Raw genomic sequence first — 19946 nt, 5'->3', positions numbered from 1 at the left:
CGAGCGCTTTCAGTGAATTACTTGCTTTGCTACCTGGAATGGTGGAATGATTGTTTTATTCCAGTCACTTTATGATGAGAAAACCTTGCCCATCCACCAAATTTAAATGACATCTCTTCCCACATTTGAGCCTTTTTCTTTCAGGCAACATGCCAAAATTTCTTTTATTGAGATTTCCAAGAGTTCGCAATCAGAAACCTTCTGTGAGAGGAGGAAGCTGTTGAGCCAGTTGATCACGTCTTTGCTTATCCCTGCCCCTGATCAGCTCACTTTTGTACCCTTGTGGATAATCATCAGGTGACATAAATAAGTTTCCTATGTTGCTCTATACAAATGGCAGGGATGCCATAGGAACAGCTGCAGTTTAGGGACAGTAACCAGATACTTGATGGCTGTTTCCTATTTTCAGCCGAAAGGATCTTGGCAGTTCAGAGACTGCTTCCATGTAAATGGGGTAGATAGTGACAGGAAACTCGAAACAGCAAAAGTAGAATGCTGATGAGAGCAGCCAGTAAAAATGGGCTTGTTATCTTGGATGTGACAAGATCTTTGAGACAGATGCTAAGAAATGCTTTCATTTCTTTTCAGCTGTGATTTCCTTGCATTTGAGAACATTTGTAATGCAAATATTTCATCTTTAGAAGCAATTGCTGTTGTATTATGGATTTACGTTGAATACATAGGAAATGTGGCATGTCACATGATTTTGCAAAGAAAGACAATGGAAGAAATTTCAAGCAGTGCTAATAAAAAGTCCATGAAATAGGTGAGAAAATGAATATATCCAATGTTACATGATCATATTATGCCATTCAGTTTTAATTTCTAATCAAGTTGCACTTGTGATTTTTTAGATAAAAAAAATTAAAATCTTGTTCTTCAGCATTTTTTCTCCCTAATTTTAAGTAATACTTTCCGTGCAGTCCTGCCCTCTAGTTTTGCATGGTAATTAAAATTTTCTTAGGAATGGTAACTTCTTACTGAAAAATAGGCAAAGACTAAATAAAATGAAACTGAACATTGTACAAACAATATTAAGTATTGGGTGTGATCTGCCTTTTTGAAAAATACTATAGTAAAAGAATTATTAATGATTAAAAGAAAAAAAAAAAGGAAAAAGGAAAAGAAAAAAAAAGAGATCGCACGAGTCAAGGAGAAGAAAAAAAATTAGCTGCAATCTTTTGTTTGCTCTTATTCTGGTCTGACTTCTTCTCGTAGCTGCAGCAGATTCGTGAGCAAATTAAGTATCTTTTACATTGTTCACCCTGAAAACCATCAAGTACAGAAGAAAATAAGCCTAATTTGTTACCTTAAATATTTTGCTGAAATAAATAATAAAGTTACCTTTGAAAATGCAACGATTTTCAAAGAGATTGTTGCCAAGTACAAGGAGTTCATTACAAAATCCATGAGGTTCCACCAATCATGAATGTAGTCCTGTAGTCCACCATCCCACATCTGTTTAATTTCACCCCAGATAAAGCCTGTAAATAGAACACAATTCATTGAGCATGAACACTAAATAAAAACATCTACAACTATTCTAGACACTTATCTCACAATAGATTGAGTTTCCTTACTTTAGTTACACAGGGAAGGTGGATGAGTGCTCTAAATTACATATCTAGTCAGGTAAAATTTTTATTTTTCAATTAATGTTTCTGCAATTAACTTTTCAGCTATAACTACTCATAAAAATAACTAATCTGCTTGTACAAGGAAATTTTCTTTGGTTTTCTTCAATCCCCTTTTCCATCATATTCTAATAAGTATAAAGAAGGTCTCAAAACCAGTCATTACTGCCAAGCCTGTCCTCATTATCTATTGCAATAGAGTTCAACGGGAGATTGAAGGAGCCAAGACAACTCATTAACTTATTTAAATAAAACAAACACTGTAAGGGATAGAACTTCTATTGTTTGCTGCCAAAGCTGAAGTAAAGCCTGCCTTTCCTGTAGGAAAGAACAGTTTCTTACATTGAAAATATTTTGTTGATTCCTTCCTTTGGGGCCTAGAGGCATAGAAATTTTGTTCAGGTTTGCAAAACAGTGGGAAATCTTGCAAGTTGTCTGACACGACCTCAATTCAACAGCTTCAGAAACAACTGTGTGGAGACTCCCAAGTGATGCAAACTGTAAAATCTCTCTGAAGAGCCTACTCCAAATATTGTATTTACTGAATGGATTCATATTGCATACATATAAAATATGATTTATTGCATATGTTGGCAAAGAAGAGCTGCTTTGCTCTGCATTATATGGAATGATAAAACACATAAACAATGGCATATTTAGAGAAATACTGCATATTACCAACAGGTCTTTTTGTAATGCCAGTAGAGTTTTTCCATTTTTTCTGTTAATTATTTGATTAAAATAATTTCCTACTTCCATGCTCATTGAAGAGATAACATTTACAGTAATTAAGGCCAGCCTATAACATATGGATGTTGAGATACAGTTAATTCATCATGGCTTTCCTTCAGCTGCTGATCGTGTGTTCTTTTAAAAAGTATCAAACAGATTTCATGCAGGATCCACATCACTTTAAGTCATAGCTTAGCTGACTTTGAACCTTGAAATTTTGTCTCAGTGCTGACTGTAAGGGTAAAGGAGGTCAAATGGGGGGGATAGATGGGATGCGTACAATTTGATTGTGTAGCGTTTTGCATTAAGTCATTTTGTCTCCTGATTGCTTTTCAAAGGAAAAAATCCTTTCCTCTCTACCTTGTCCCATCAGGTCTCAGACACACATTCCCATTTTGTTTCTGCAACTTATCATCAGAAATCAGGAGCCTCAGAAGAATCTGAATCATCTAATAGGTCCAGCAACTTTTATTTTCATACAGCTCTATTTCAAACACATCATCATCACTATTTCACCTGCCTGCATAGTTGTAGGAACATCCATTATATGTCTGCTGCTCCTACTTTTTGCCCAAGCACCATCACAATGGGAATACACCTTCAAAAGTTTACTAGGCAGTAACCGTACAAAGCCTTAACCATCTGCTTTTCAAAGGGCTGCACACTCCTGTCACAGAGTACAAACAAGACTATAGAAGATCTGGCTCTCTCTTCCCTCCAGACTACCCTCCGGCATGCAACACGTAGTCCATGTACTTGCAAATATTCTTGCTTGGTCTTTTGCTATGCTGTAGGCACAACATCTTGAGCATCATCAGGTCATAAAAGCAGTGGTTTTGTGTGCTGTAATGTACTTGTCACATTTCAAACTCTGCTTTGAACTGGTCCTGCTCAAACTGCGAAAACGCACATAAAATCCAGTGTGCCACAGGAGCCTGTGGTGGGGCTCAGAAGAGACCTGGAGACTAAGACTTGCAATATAGGTATGATCCCTAAGCCTCGTTGTTAGTGAACAGATCCTTGCCAATTCTTATTATGCGATCTTGACACTAGGATGACTCCTGTCACTCAGAAAGCAGACAGCTGCATTGATAAAAAGCTTCCAAATTTTAAAAAATAAAATAAAATGAAATGAAATAAAATAATAAAAAGCTTTATAGAAATAGAATACAATGACATAACCAAAAAAAATCTTTTCTAATTCATTGCAGTTAAATATTTCCTTTGAAATGTGCTTAGAGAAGGAGTAGGTTTGTCTGATCAATAAAATAAATACTTAAAGACTGTGAGTTCATTAAAGTCTTCTGCTGAAGTACTCCATGATTTACAACTGCCAAAGACATGAACTGACATAAATGCAACAGGGCTATTCTCTGTAAGACTGCTGTTCAGCATCACATACTTTGATAGCACTGATGGAAATACAGAATTATGTACAGACTGAAAAATAAATGCCGTCTAATGCTTTGGCATAGATCTTTTGTTTTGTGAATGAAAAGCCACACTCTTATTCCAAACAGTTCCTTCTTCTCTGAAAATGAAATATATTTATAAAGTTGATGTTAAGGGAAATACTGACCTATTAAAGATTTCTCGTGGAACAGAATAGTGTTAAAGTTGTTTGTCAGTGAAAAATTGTGAATACAGTTTGATATCGTAATACTGGTGATCTTATTTTATTTTATTGCTCCAAGACTACATATCAGTTTTATTCTGATGCAGGGATTGCTCTTTTTAAGCAAATGATTTTGGAAGTCCTACATTATTTTTGGCTATGCTGGAGATTTGATATATTAATCATTCTTGACATCCAAATATGTAAATGCAAACTCCTTAAATAAACACAGTTACTGAAATTTTATGGGACTCCAGAGAAGCTGACTCTAACTGACCATAAGGGAGCAGATCGTCTCCATTAAGTGATAATTAAGTGATAAAATTGTTCTTTTCTGTTCAGCAGCTGACACAGAGCAGATTCACTGTGGCTGGGGATGAGATTTTTCTGACCTAATTTTAACTGTCTGCAGTGCAAACAGCTCCATCTGAGGTGGCCACCTTGGATTCCCTTTAAATTCAATGGAGAGAGGGTATCTGGCAGAGATACAGATTCTGGACTACAGATATCTACATATCAGATGAATCCTAGTCTCACAGTCTACTCCTAATGTAGAAATTAGGGAAAAGATCTCATTAGGAGCTCTTCAGTGAAGTGGAATTCATTTAGATTCAGTATTTTTAAAAATGGCACTGCTTTTGAGCAATTTCCATGACTTGAGACTCAGAGTCTGGGTCAAGACTTTAAAAGCTTTCAGGGCCGTGATACTGAAGTGGGATTTGGAGGCATGAGATTCTGTACCATGTATTGGTACTTTTCTGCTTTTAACACAGTTTTTGGTGTCAGGTGTTCAGGTTTGAAATGAATATTCCAGCAAATGGATTCTATACTCGTGACAAGCATGTGTCCATATCCATATGTGAACAATAGCATTTCCCAGGCAAGTCAGATACCTATTATTCTCTTCGAATGAGAATCTTGGGAGATACAAAGTCCTAAGATGAATTGCCAAAATCTATAACTCCGTGTCAATGACACCATGGAAGCTGAGTTCAGTCTTTGGAGACACCAGGTCTCTATGGATAGGTGTTCTGATGGGTATTGAAATAATGAATGCTGGAAGAACTGGAATGTTCTGTAAGTCCTCCCAAATGCACATGGAGGGTTTTCCTAGAAAAGTGTAGAGTCTTTCCGCAAAACCAAAGACTGCTTCAAGGCCAAAATAAGCCTACATGATGGTTCTACCCTGGGCAAGGAGCTTCCAAGATTCCAAGCTGCATGGTTCAGAGTTAATTTCTAGTCACACATCCAGAGATTGTGAAATGCTGTTGTAGATCATAAAAAGGAACTTTTTGCAAGAGGGAGAAGTCAGCATGAAGAAGCCAGGTCTTCTCTTCACAGAGTCTGACACATGCCAATTTTGTTTTCTTATATTCACTGAGAGAATCAGCAGCTAAGAAAATAATGTATTTTTTCTTAAAGAAAGACACACAGAAATCAAGGAAGTATTTTCTCTGTGACTTTACATACTCTCTCTTTCTACTTGGAATATTTAAGAGTATCTGGACACAACCTGACTTTATTATCTGAGGAGTCCAGTTCTCATCATCCTGTTTTTATCATTTATTTCCACGTAAATTATCAACACTATGCAGCTATTCCACCTCATTAATCAAGGCTTTAAAACAAGATGCTGAAGACATTGAAACATCTATTGTTTATAGCTTAAAAGCCAAGTAAAGAAAGAGAAATAATAGCATGGATATTTTGAAACAGGTTGGCACTATACAAATTAATGTGAGTTAGTATCTTCTCGTTTTAATGGAATTAAATAGACTTCAATACAGGGCAGGAATCCTGCAGACCACATGAAGACCTGGGAATTACAAGCAGCATGGAGACATTTTGTGAAGCACTGTGAAGTATTACAAGTAAGCTGATGAATGCAACTTGGCTGTAGTACAGTTTGATTATTCAGCTTGATTGTGAAAGTTATGATATTATTCTGAACTTTGTTTTTAAAAAGATTTATGGTTTACTAGCTAGTTTTGCCCCTACCTTTCCTGTGAAAAGTTTAGAGTTCTGTGCTATTTTTGTTCCTTACCATTTAGTGATGGGAAGAAGAAGGCTCTCCAGAGTCAGTCTCTGCATGCCAAGTACAACAACAGCCTTTCAGTATGTTTTCACTGGGCTGTGAAAGCAGTTAACTGACAAACTCAACTTTTCTCTGCAAATTACTCTAGAGTTTTTACAGGTACAAGAAGTGAGATGCTAAAGATCTAATGCTCTCAGAAACAAGGGGAGGTAATTCCAGGGAATTCAGTGAGCTTTAATAAGGCTTGAAATCTCTCTTCTGTTTTACACGTGATCTGACAAACTGATTTCTACGGAAGGCAGATGACGGTGGCAAGAGGAACAGTGAGTTCTTCTGGTGTAATTCTAGGGCATATTTTGTTAATGAAATACAGCTATTGCAATGAAACATGTATGAATTTAAAAGCAACCAGCAACCAGGGTGGGTTGTTTTTGGTTGTTTTTTTTTTTTTTTTTTTTTACACAAGTGCTTGTAACAATAAGACAAGGTCTAATGGCTTCAAACTGAAATAGCATGTATTTCAATTGGATATAAGGAAGAAATTCTTCATTATGAGAATGATGAGACACTGGCACAGAGAAATTGGGGATGCCCCACCCTTAGAGGCATTCAAAGCCAGGTTGAATGGGGTTTAGAGGAACCGGATTAAGTGAGAAATGTCCCTATAGCAGGGAGGTTGGAACTAGATTATCTTTAATGTCCCTTCCAATCCAAACTATTGTATGATCCTATGCCTTCTCCTAGGCATAGGGAAATGGACTTTTGTGGAGCGTGTCTGCGACCTATATAAGGTCAGGCCACAAGATGGGAATGGCATAGCCAGAGATGCCGTTCTCCCAGCTCTCTTCTCAGGACAGTGATACTCAAGTAACCTGAATCTGGGACTACTGCAGATTAAATTATCTGAACATACATCTCAACACTGAGAATATTTCATATCTAAAATCAGTTTACTCTTTGTCCTCACTTTCTTAGCTACACAATTCAACTTCCCCACAATGTGGAAGCAGTGAAAATGAGCTTCTTTGATACCTCTGGAATACAGACAAAAGGTAAAGAAGAATATAAAGAATATGGAGCATTGAAGTTCCACTCTATCAAAGCTGAATCCATTCAGTGCTGATTATTTATCAACAGTACATTTACTCATGTGTTCAAGGAAAAGTATAATTTCCAAAAAACACTGATCACCTGCAAATGAAACTAGACTAAGCACAACATTAACTGTGACATTATATATATATACACACACATATATTTTACATACAAATATGAGGGATACTCCAAAAGTAGTGCCTCCTATTTTTATAATATTGTCCCATGATGTCAGAGGCAGATGTTGGTGGTACAGCAGTAGAAGCTGAACCATTCTCCCAGTATTTGTTTACACTTTGTTGCCTTGAGACAGATGACAGCACAGGATCTGTCTGACAGAATGGCATCTGACATGGAAGTGCATATGAAACAAAGGTCTTCAAGGCTGAAAAAATTGCACCCAATGACATTCATTGAGGCTTGCTAAATGTTTACAGGGAATACAGTGGATGTGAGCACAGTGAGGTGTTGGCAATACTTTTCTAGAAACAATGCTGTAATAGCAAATGTCACCTACATTGGTGCAGATTTTCTTGAGCGTGGCATGCAGGATCCTTTTCATCACTGGCAAAAATGCATAGCTAATGATTGTGACTATGGTGAAAAATAGTTCTGTGGTAGAGCAAATATTCTGGACAATCAGAATTGAACAGCCCCTTGAGTATTTATGGATTAGTTTCATCAAATATCAGATTTTTCAACTGCTTAAGTATTTATTCAGAAATTTGTCTATATAATGGGATAGCTGATCCCTTTACCTAGTATCTTAAATGGGAAGAGGTCTGGCTTTTCCAGTACTCTCATGAATGCTAAAAGGAAACATACGTAATTAGCAGTTAGTTGTTTTTTTTTTTTTTTTTCCCTGAAAATCTTCTGAATTTCTTTAGCAAAATGTTGTGAAATGCAAATCAATTGTGGTATGTTGTCATAATGGAATTTTAAAGGAGATTTAACTTACTACACCTAAACTTTATCAGACCTTTTTCTTCTCCTTTTTTTATGCTTCTGTAAAACACAATTTTGGTAAAGAACAGAAATATAAACCAAGAAAAAATATCCCGTGGTTCACACAGAAATAAACTGCAACCCTGAATTAACTGTTATGTTCAGTTGGCCAAAGGGGCCATAAAATTACTTAAACTGATAAACTTACTCATCCAATCTGTTCATCTTCTGTGTACCTAAGCTTTCCTTATCAGTGGACTGTAAACATAGATGATGTAGTTGTCACAGACTCAAGGAGCATGGAAGACTGTATTTTTGGGATAGATCATGTGCTTAAGCAGAAATATCTAGTGTTATGTTAGATGTCCTGAGGTTATCAAAGCTGCCTCTTCATGTATTGTTAAAAAAGGTATAGGTTTCCTGTAGGACATTTATTTGGTACATCCAAAAAATATTAGATTTTCAAAGACTTCAAAATTTATGTCAGTTTCCACTTTGTAGGCATCTGAGCTGCTTTCTTTTAATATTGACTTTGATTTAACCATTTCATGATCAAACTTGCTAAATGCCTGAGTTTAGAGTAAGGGATTATAGACAGATACTTCAGTACAGAGATACAATACAAAAATTCTACACATTTCTGTGTTTGAATTCTGCTCTAAAATTATGTTGTAGAGAGAAAATTATCCATCCAAATGCCTAGGTCCATTCAAGTACTTTTGCATGAGGGTCTATAAATCTGTTTAAGGAAAAAATATATTCGCATTTACTGCCTGCACATCTGTTAAGCTCTCCATGTTTACACAAGGAGTGGACCCATGCATAATGCTATGCATTAATCACCATGACTTCACTGAAAAATTCTGGCAAGCAATCATTGAAGTTGATTTAAATCTTTCTTAGTTGCACAAAAATATCGTGGAGAGGGTAAAAAGCAAGGTTTACATCTTAACAAAGGTAGCATTGATTTATAAAACAATACATATCCTAGAAGTAGAGTCCTGCAATCTGATACTTATTAACATATTGTATCCACATATATCTATATATTCTTTATTATTCCCAGTACTAGTTGCATTTTCTTGGTGTTGCTAGAACAGTATGATGAATACTCCTATCACGGAGTTAGTGAAAAGAAATAAAATTTTCAAGTATATTCAAGATCCATAAAGTAAGATAAGCAGTGCAAGAAGAATAAATTAATGTATAACTTGTCTATGAAGCACAAAAAATCCTTCGTAGCACTTCTCAAAAGCACTTACATCCCTGCATAGAGAAGTTTAGCATCATGTGAATCTCTAGGCAAGTCCAGAAGTGGATATTTAAGGATGTCTGAAACAATTCATCCCCCTCTCCACTATTACATACATATATATACATATAACATACATATGTACATATATATACATAGATACATATATACATATATACATATATACATATATATTACATACATATATATACATATATATACATATAATACATACTATTGAGCATGTAAGAATTTGGAGATCTCTTGAGAACACTCCTAACTAAGAAGAGTACTAGGTCAGGAATAATGCTGTGTGGGAAAACATTCACCTTCTTGATAAAGGGGAAATTGAAGAAGAAGGAGATAAAAAAGAAAACCAGCCAAAATAAATAAATAAATAAATAAATAAAATAAAATAAAACAACCCAGCAACAAGAATAACAGAAAAAAAAAAATCTATAAAAAACCCTCACAGTCTATAGCACCTTTAGTGGGGGATCTACAAGGAAGCAAATTCATAAAAGCTAGGCCTTATGCATACACTGTTTTATCCTGATCAAGTAAAGAATTTTATCCATACCTAGTGATGATTCCAGTGTAGGGGAATGTATCCCTGTCTTTGGCAGAGGGGTTGAAATTAAATGAGCTTTAAAGGTTTCTTCCAAGTAAAAGTGTTCTATAATTCTGTGATTCTGTGATCCTTAAGCTATATGATTATGAAGTCCAAATGTGAAATATTTGATTTTTAGAGGAGTAAGCACAATGTCATTTCACTGAAAATGGGACTGAGGCCGAAGAGAATCTCAGGATACTGCCAAAACCCATTTCCATCAGCAAAATCTTGTGATGGTAAGAAAAAATCGGATCACATTTAATATCTTTTTATACTTGAATCCTTGTCTTTACATGATTATTTGATACTATCACATAAAATCAGAGTTCTCATTTATAGATACTGCCTAGTGGGAAGGAAGTTTTCCATAGCTAATATAAGTGTATTCAAATTGAGCATTCCATGTATCTTTGTAGTTAGCCTGTGTTGAGCAGTAGTTTGTAATAAATGGCCTTCCATGGTCATCATGTGCATTATCCCTTGTGTCTGAAGTCGCATTCCAGCTTTGTCAGGTATTGTCCTCCACTGTACCGTATTTATCACTATTGGTTACGTACTGTTTCACTTTGCTGGCTGTATTAGCTTTTATACCTGTTCCATGGAACTTATCAACTTGTATAATTACATTTTGTACACATTTTTTTCTAACAAATTTAGAAGATGATGCGTGTTGCCACCTTTATGACTCCTTCATCTGAAGTGTCTTGCTATGCAGTTTGGATGTGCATTGTGTTCAGTACTAACAATAGTGTACGTTCCCATATATTCTTCATAACAGTTTGTTGACAAAAGCACAACCACATGCTCCACAGATTCCTACAGTCTAATAATTCATACAAGCTACTGGCAGAAAAAAAAGGATAGGGAAAGTATTATTCCAGAGACCAGTAACAATGTATTACTGCTCCAGGCACTGTTTTGAATAAAATCGTTGCAATGCCCATAAGAGAGTAAAAGCATCATGAAAACAAATTTGCCTTAAAAATTGTCCTTTTTTTTTGCTACAGTCATTCCATAAAACTGCCAAGGAGCTTTTTAGCCCCATCTTCTAAGCACCAGAAATATAGAAACTGTTGTTGGCTTTCACCTCTGAGTTATACAGCATTCTCTGGTGAATCAAATGCCCAGAGGACTCAGGGGACATTTACTGTGGCTACCGCTCAAACTTAGAACAGATATGGGGAAGTCTATAGGGACCAGTAGTATCTGTATATGAGCTACTTTCAAGGCACTTAGGCTTATTTCCACTTTGCATCACTGTCAGCGCACTTGAAGGCAATGCAGGGACTGGATGGGAAATTTGATGGTGCAAAATGTTCTTCCCACTTTTTTACAACATGGGTGTGTTGTTTTCTGTCCTGGTTTTTTTTTTTTTCAGTGGTGATAGATTCTCAAGGATAGGAGACAAGAGTATGTTTCTGCAGTGTGAAACATCTGGCATACTTGGAAAATCTGAATTATCAGCTGCCATGAAGAAAATAAAATTCTTACTAGCAAAAGCTTATTTCACATTTTCTTAGATAGGCAGATAGAAGGCAATTCCAGTTCTTGTTATTCACAGATTTTTCCACAACTCTTTCTTAAAGCTATAACATTTGTTGGCCTTGTTGTACTGACTTATTGCTCCACAGATATTCTCCACACACTTTACACTGCTTGCGTAATCTTCTAATCATGTGAAAGGCAAAATTAATGCAGAAGTTCCCTTAAGAGAGTTTTAAAATGTAAAATCGATAGTCTCCATGGAAATGTAGTCCAATACATGTTTTTTCCTCTGAACCTCCTACTCTAGTGACACTTCTAATATGTGCTAATTATGCATATTCAATCTTCTACATAGCAGTAGGCAAATAGAAATTACTGTTTAACTGCTGGAGACCTTAGATCTTTATGGACAACTTATTAAATGCTATGAAATATATGTATGCTGAAATTCCTTTGGAAGAGAAGCCTGGAAAGTAAAGCTCCTCTTCCTCTCCATTTTTAGAGAAGCAGCTATTAAAATGCAAATTACATGCAGAGGCATTTTAATGGAAAGAAGGACAAACAAAGACTTCTATTGTTTAAAATGTTAATAGTTTTGACATGCTGTAGCTACTCCAGGCTAACCTTTGCTTTGGGAAGATGATTTACTTGGGCACGTTCCCAATTTCAGAGTAAAACTAAATCCTTGTGCCATATTAGTTTCATCTCAGACTTCAACATTTTTCATTTGCATCCACAAAATCCAAAGATATCTATGTACTTTTCAGATAGAATCAAGAGTGACGTACATACTCTTTTAGGCAGACTAAACTGTGGTCTAGAATCTAACCTTAGTTTATTGATAGGAACATAATAAAAGCATTTAATTTATTAAAAAATATCTTTACCACAATCTTTATATATGTGAATTGCAGTCAAACACTCAACACGAAACCAGATGCCCCATGGAACCACTACTAACTACCAGGGATCACTGTATAAAACATGCAATGCTTTCGATACAGTAGATTTTGGGACACACAGGTTTCTCTGAAAATTATAGTCTAGATTAACCACAAGTTTCTGACCACGTTATCTGAATATTCATCTTTATTCATGCTCATAAACATTTGTTTATGCAGCAGCTGCCTTCATTGACTTGTGAAGGGCCTATTCAGCACAGGTAGGAGAGGGATAATCTGTCCATATGAGGCTCTATTATGATTATTAATATTGCTTTGAGAAATGATAGTCATCTAGATAGAAACAGTTTTCAGGGTTAATTGTTTCTTCAAACAAGTGCCTTGGGGTGCTGAGTTATTTAAACTCATTCCCAAGAAAACAACAGTGTTAGAAGTTGAAGGTAATAGAGGTTCTTTATCCCACTGCACTTTTTCTGGGGAGGAGTTAGTCATATAATTATAATACTGCAGTTACCTAAAAATAGCCCTTACCTTTCTCAAATTGTGCTTTTTTTCTATGGTATGTTACATCTTTAAAAGATTAAGTTAAAGGTAAAACCCACTTTGATATATTGGGGTCTATGTGTTAGCTGCACATTAATTCTTATTACCCTTTCACTTAGGATACTGTGAAAAGGAGGTACTGACTACTTGCTAGGCTGGAGAGCAAAATAACTGCTATTACTTCCAGGCATGGAACAGTACCAAAGAACTCCTTGCTTCTCCTCAGCCTTGTAGCATTGATTTCTGAGGAAGTAATGCATGAAACTAATGAGCTTTGTATTAGTTTCTTACTTCTTGATGGCATAAAATTGGGAAAATTTACTGGGGGAGATTTTTTCTTTACATTTAAATGCACTGAAGCTAGCCTACTTTGTTCAAAGTAAGCATCATTCTGACCAGCCTGCAACACCAGTTAATTTTTTTACAATTCTAATACAAGATACTGGCTTTAAAAAAAAAACATTTGTAACGTTATTTACCTAGTGAAGGAAAGCACACCTTGCAGTGAAGACTTATATGCTGTTTTGTCATGGAGAAAATCCCATCAAGCTGTTTCTTCTGAGAGCTTCCCAACAAGTAAATCAGGCAGACAAGTTTGTTTAAGTTGTTAAGAAAGGCAGAGGTAGCCCTGCCTCTTCCTGTAGTGGCAAAGTACTCTACTAAGGAACATATAGACAAAAATGCACTGACTCATTCTCTTCCAAAATGCCACTGACAAATAGAGTATAACAAAATCCACATTGCATTATTAGTTATGTCATCAATGATGCCAAAAGCCTTGTTGGTCTGTTGCTCTTAAAAAAGATGAATGTCTAGGAAAGGTTTCAAAACTGAAGAGAGGCAGCATCTTAACTGGAAGCTCTGGGAGAGGTAAGTATATTAAAAGCTCACCAAAGCATTTCAGAAAGTTGTGCATGAAATTCTCCATGATAATCTAAATGAATATATCAAGCTTAAATTCTTGCAGTTAAAGCTACCAAGTCTTTTCTTCCACAGTTCCATTTCAGTCAATGTTGTTTGTATTTGTCCTGATGTGGTCAGCAATCAGACTGAATTGAATAAATTAAGAAACACAGGAAAGGCCATGGTAGGCAGAGAGAAACAGACGCACCTAAGATAGCGCAATACCTAAAATAATGCATTTGATAAGAGTGCAAACACACAGGCAGACATGTAAGGTTGACATTGCTCATACAAAAAATGCCTTTCAATAAACTGCAACTGAAATTTTACTTTGAACTACTAGAACACAAAGTTAATTGTTCCTTTTGAAGAATCCTAGCAAACTTTCTTATGCTTTCTGATGAGAAAAGATTTTGTATGAATTTGTAAGACAAGTTCTCATCAGTGGTTTGGCATAGAAAAATTACTCTGCATGGGTATTTGAATGTAAATAGTCGCTTGAAAAGTTTGGTCAGTACTACTTGCAACAGGTGATACTAGAAAGAGCTCTTTACTTTCACAGGTAACAAAGTAATGCTCCAGAATTGACACTGCCTCATTCTAATACATGAAAAAAGTAATTATTAGAGTTAAAGGACCCCTACTTAAAAAATAAAATAAAATAAAATAAAATTGCACTGGAAAACAACAACAACAATAAAAACAACAAAAAACCACTAAATGGACATTTAGAAGAATCAGAACAATTTCTGCTCTGGAGAAAATGTATACTAAAAGTATTATCAATATTAATGTTTCATGCCGCTATTTAATCTTTTCCCTTGCTGTAGTATGTCAGAAATCCTACTGGTGTGTAGACTTTGGATTTTTAAACATTTCCTGAGTTCTCTACTAATTCTGCCAATTACTGGAGTACACAGATAGATAACATAGTAGATAGATACCATACATTTGTTATAGCAAGTCAATAATTTGTGACAGATTTATGACTCTCAACTATGACTTTCCTCTCAGGAATGCTTGGCAAAACCATAGGGGTCAAAACACTTTTCACTGTATTTTCTTTAGTAATACATTTACCCAGGACCCACGGTAATATCATCCACTCGACGATGGTTGGAGGTGGTCCCTGCATGCTCACGTCTGACCTGTCAATGTGTTGAGATGCAAGCAACAACAGGAACAGAAAAGTCAAGTAGGATGCAGTATGGCAGATAAACTTGATAAATGGCTTTCTGATGAACAGCCCTAAGGGGCTTTTGGGAGCTATCAAGTAGCACACAGAGAAGACTGGGAAAAGGAGTCCTATGACAACGCATGTCAACATCTTCACAGCCCAGTGTCGCCTCCTCCACCCAGGGAACTCGTCATACCAGCGGGATGCAAGCAGCTGCTGGCAGTTGGGCTGGGCAACAAACTGAGGAAAGAAGAAAGGGAGATGGTTAGTTCCCTGTTGTCACTGCAAAATTATTTGCATGCTATCTGTGATACAGTAAGTAACATTCGGATAGAAATAGAAGGAAAATTCCACAGCCTTTTCATGCTCACTAACACCAGCAAGGCAGGGAAGGGTCAGTCTACCATTCCTTTAGTGCAAAAAGTATAGTACGAATCTCCCAAAATTTCACTTGCACGGTAAAGCTTGACTTCCCCATGAGTAAGGTACACAAGGAGTCAAAGGACTGTAAAACACAGATATCTCAAACCTGATGTCAAATTCACAAACACATTCACAAAGAATACTTCTGTTATTTGAACAGCAGCACTTCACTTGCAGAGAATTCCCAGATCATCAGGTGGAAGTCACCAAGAAAACTGAAAGCACAATATTTTTTACTAAAGCAAAAGATATATAAACAGTAGAACTGAATTCCAAAGGGAAAATGAACTATTTCCAGTATGTTCCCTGCTAATTGTCTAAAAAGTAGCTTTACATACTAAACAAAACTCTTACATAATATTTACAATATGAAACAAGCAGTGGCATTCCACAGCACTTCACTAATCCTTGTTAGGCTGTATTCCTATCATGTATGATCTTCTATGATCTGTCCATTTTCTGTGGTATGATTTCAGTTTTAAAATACAATTCCTAAAATTGAGTTTCAACAAAAATAAATATATCATTAAGTATTTCATATTTTTCAGCTATCTTTTCAAGTAAGCTTTAAGTGTATTCAAGGCTTTTAGGACATATTTTGACATGACCACTAGTTAATGCTTTCTTTTATGAAAGGGACGTACAGTAGCAGCATGCTAGATTTGACATAAAAGATATAGAACTGAAGCAACATATGTATCAAAGACAGCCTGAGCTGATGTACTACTTTTAGTAAAAGAACTGCAAGAATATTTTTCCTTCTCATGTTTTCAACACAAATACCTACATTGTTTTAAATCAGAAGCTGAAGACAATAAAGATGTGAAGGCAATTATTTATCTTAAAATTAATACTTTAAAATAGTTAATTTACATTAAACAATATTTGAGATCTAATTAAATGCACATAGTTTTTGATTTTGCCTGATTTTGATTAATACCAATAAACTATGGAAGACAAGTTCTTTTGGAGATGAATAATAGGTAAGTTCTCAGACAGATTCTGAAACCACTGGGACTCCTACCAGGAGAAAATGCTATTTAGTCTGGACTGAAATGAGAGTCAGCATGCATCTTTCTGTATACGTCTGGATATTGTCAGAAACGTTAACCTGAGCCAAGTTCAGACCTGGTGTACGTTAATGAAATGCCAGTGATCTTAACAGAGACATATTTGCCTTCCAGACACCAGCACTGATGCTGCCCCTGACTGTTGTGAAAGAAAAGATAATCTACTCATACCATAAGCATCTTCACAATAACCTTTAAGAAGACTAACAAAGTTTTCTCTTTTGTCAAGGAAAAAAAAATGCATTCACAAGGTTTCTGGGTGCTTATTTCAAGATACAAAAGTCTAGAATAATACTGTATCAGAACAGGCAGTATCTGAGTTGTGTGTTGCCAACTTTTTAATGGGGGTCTCCCTACAAAGAAAGAAAGAAAGAAACAAACAACCCTTACTTGAGTATACATAGATTATCTCTTTGATTGACTGGTGGAAAAAATATGACTCTTAGACTAGTTCCTGATTAAAATATTTTCCTCTTGTTTTTACCCCAGAATGTAGCAGATTCATTTTGCTACAGCTGTTTTCTTCTCCTTCTTCGTAATATCCTTTTATTACATAGCATCTCACCTAAAGTATGAGTCTTCCTGAATTTTGCCACTGTCCCTTTCCTCAATTCCTTTGTCCACTCTAGTTATTCTGGGGACTGTGGTGATGAATGCAATGGTTAGCTCAAAGGCTAGTAGTAAAAGCAGGAGGCACAGTCCTTGCAAAACATGGCAAAAAAGAATTAATTTCCCTTGGTTTCATGTGGACGAAAAGAGGGAAGATAAGGGCTTTTTTCTTTTTTCTTCTCATGTCCAAATAGTGTGCTGTCCTGCGACTGAGTAGACCAAAAAAGATGCAGAACTATCTCATGCCACGAGGAGATATTTGCTGACAATGCCATCGGGAAGATGCTCCACACTGAGTTGGCAGTAGCTGCTTAGTACTAATATTTAGCCAGATTAAAACATTCAACACTAATACAGTAAGGAGATGTAATGAGTAATTGCAGAATTTCTGAATAGACTTGAAAAATTAACACTCAGATTCCATCATACTTTGACTGCATTGCTGAAGTATGACATATAAAGGAAAACGTTTATTTTTCAGGCACAAGAAATTTTTCAGAACTGAAGGAAATTTTCAAATTCTGGACAATGGACCATCAATTTTTTATATTCAAATTTTTCAATAAATTAGGTTTCATACTTTTCTTAAAATTATGACCATTACAGATATGACATAACACGTTTAGCACTGGTTGGATCCTCTCGCTATAGTGGAAAACTAACTTACACTACGCATTATATGTGACCAGAGTTAGAGTTATCACCTTTAGCTATAGAGGAAGAAAACTGGAATTGTTCTCTAGATGACTTATAGATTTAAAAAAAAAAAGCAACATAGGAAGAGATTAATTGGGTGATATGGATCAAGCATGTAAAACACTACGTCAACACTTTATAAGCTGCACAAGCAGTGAGGCAATTTTAGTAGTGCAGGCAGAGGATTATAATAGAACCCACAATACAATGTCTACAGATGATATATTGCATTTCTGGGAGGTCCAGATACAGAGTTTCATGCTGTCACTTTTATCAAATAACACTGTTGGCGAGGTTAGTGAACAATGTCCTGAAGCAACAGAGTAATGTATCTTCACTGAAGCCTTTTCTTTATGGTTCCAAGCTCTGCTGACCATGTAAATACTCTCCAAACTATTCAAGTGTTTTCTTCAGACATCTGGAAAATTAACCCAAATCTCCTGCTGACTTTTCTTTTGGAGTTATTCTTTTGCACTTCCTTTATCAAGGAATTGCATAACATTATTAAAAATGTCCAAATTAGTTTCCACAAAAGCGACTGCTTGCTCCATTTTTTGTGCTGAAGACAGTGTCACCATATGTCACAAAAGATGCTCAGTACTAATAACTATTCTACAGTAGCTGAATAATGAGGGAAGTTCAAATGGGGAACTGTGTCGATGCCAGGAAAATGCACACAGTGATGAACATCAAGGCTTTTTCCTCAGCTGCCCAAAGAGGGGGAGATTGTGACTGCACTCTGCACCTCCCTTCTTGTCCTTGTGGGCCTGCTTTCTTCAGAGGAAATCAGGAAAAATGGCGTGTTCTCAGAACTTGTCTTCATGTGTTTGAGGAACTCAGGGCTGGAAGTCTTCCTGCGCTGGGAATTCTTCCTGGGCCCCTGGGCCCCACACTGTAAATGCTGCCTATATAGGCTGTCTCAAAGGCATTACTCTACGTTATGTATGGTTATATAGGCCAGCTAAGTTTATCTATAAATACATTTCTTATTACAATTTTTTTTTGTGATTTACTCACTTAAAAAAAAAAAATACCCTTAACTTGGGGGGAAAAAAAAGAAAAGAAAAAGAAAAGTAAGTCTCTCCTGTTTGAATTAGGTTTATACTCTAGCTACTCTAAACCGTTTCATCATAAAGGACTGGTAGATATGGATGGAAAAAGACTTCATGCTCCAATCGATGAGAATCCTCTGTAAATGAATTGGATCTCATCTGGGAGATTACATGGCAAAGCTAAGAACAAAAATAAGTCTTCTGGTGAACTGGGGATTTTTTTTTTTAAATGTATATATGGACATATATAAAAATGGACAAACATTTACCACTAGAAAAAAATAGGAATATTCTGTGAAAGTAATTTGGTAGCTCTACACTGCTTGCTTATGCCAAAATATTTTCACTTTAATGTACTTTCTCTTCTTCAATTGAAGATACTACATTCTGAGGTGTTCAAAACATCTTTTGTATTGTCAGTATTATGTTGGATGTTATTTGACTTTGACATTGTCTCCATGTAATTAGCAATCAGTGTGTTTATATTTTCACATTACAATGCCTTCCTCTTGCTTCTAGCAGTTTATAATTATGTGAGGGATTTTGCTGCACTGATTATTCCTAGTTGCACATCTTCAGCTCCCTCATAGACTCTATTTGTCAGAAATGGTGTCAGTGTTCATCCTTTCAGTTGTGCAAGGAATTGGCTCTTCCCTGACAGTGGTGAAAATCAGAAATTATTCATAGAGCAAGCAGAAAAACAATCTACTATAAATAACAGCAGAGCCAGATTCTGGTTATAGCAGATAAATATATTGCATATTATTTCATTTTACAAGCTTTTAAAATCTGATCTGTAATTTCCCTATAATACATGTCCTATTTTCAATTGAAGTGATGAAGAAATAACATAAGACATACTGTACCCTGATATATAATTACTTTCAAGAAATAATATTTTTCTAGAAGTACACGTTTTTATACCGTATGTATTAGTCACTGCAAGTCTGTTCTGTCTGTAGCACATCAGCACTTTAAATATTTATTTCACTGTACTAGAAAATACACAAATGTACAAAAATAAACAAAAAAATCCAAGCAATTGTAAGGTAGTGCACATTTTTATATTTTACAAAACAATCTACAAAATCTGAGATCTTAATCAAATTATTGTTCTGAAATCAGAAGGTATTTTGTAAACGTGATATAAACAAAATAATGTAAT

The 19946-nt window shown here is 35.8% G+C and overlaps 1 protein-coding gene across 2 annotated transcripts in view; it reads right to left on the bottom strand.

Moving 5' to 3' along the window:
- Positions 1 to 19946, bottom strand: part of TRPC4 (transient receptor potential cation channel subfamily C member 4) — a 141403-nt gene that overhangs the window by 22991 nt on the left and 98466 nt on the right. The window contains exons 4-5 of one of the 2 annotated variants that reach the window (XM_042838870.1): positions 14835 to 15171; positions 1345 to 1484 (exon numbers count right to left, since the gene is read on the bottom strand). In XM_042838870.1, the coding sequence (XP_042694804.1) occupies positions 1345 to 1484; positions 14835 to 15171 (477 nt within the window). Of the gene's footprint in view, positions 1 to 1344; positions 1485 to 14834; positions 15172 to 19946 lie in introns of those variants that run through there. The other variant, XM_042838871.1, reaches the window with a different exon arrangement.

Source organism: Centrocercus urophasianus, unplaced genomic scaffold, assembly GCF_019232065.1.
Source record: "Centrocercus urophasianus isolate 14NV4802_14NV808 unplaced genomic scaffold, USGS_Curo_1.0 seq_9, whole genome shotgun sequence".
In the NCBI taxonomy this organism is placed as follows: domain Eukaryota; kingdom Metazoa; phylum Chordata; class Aves; order Galliformes; family Phasianidae; genus Centrocercus; species Centrocercus urophasianus.
The sequence above is the reverse complement of the archived record's forward strand: the minus strand, read 5'-3'. Positions and strand labels throughout refer to the sequence as shown.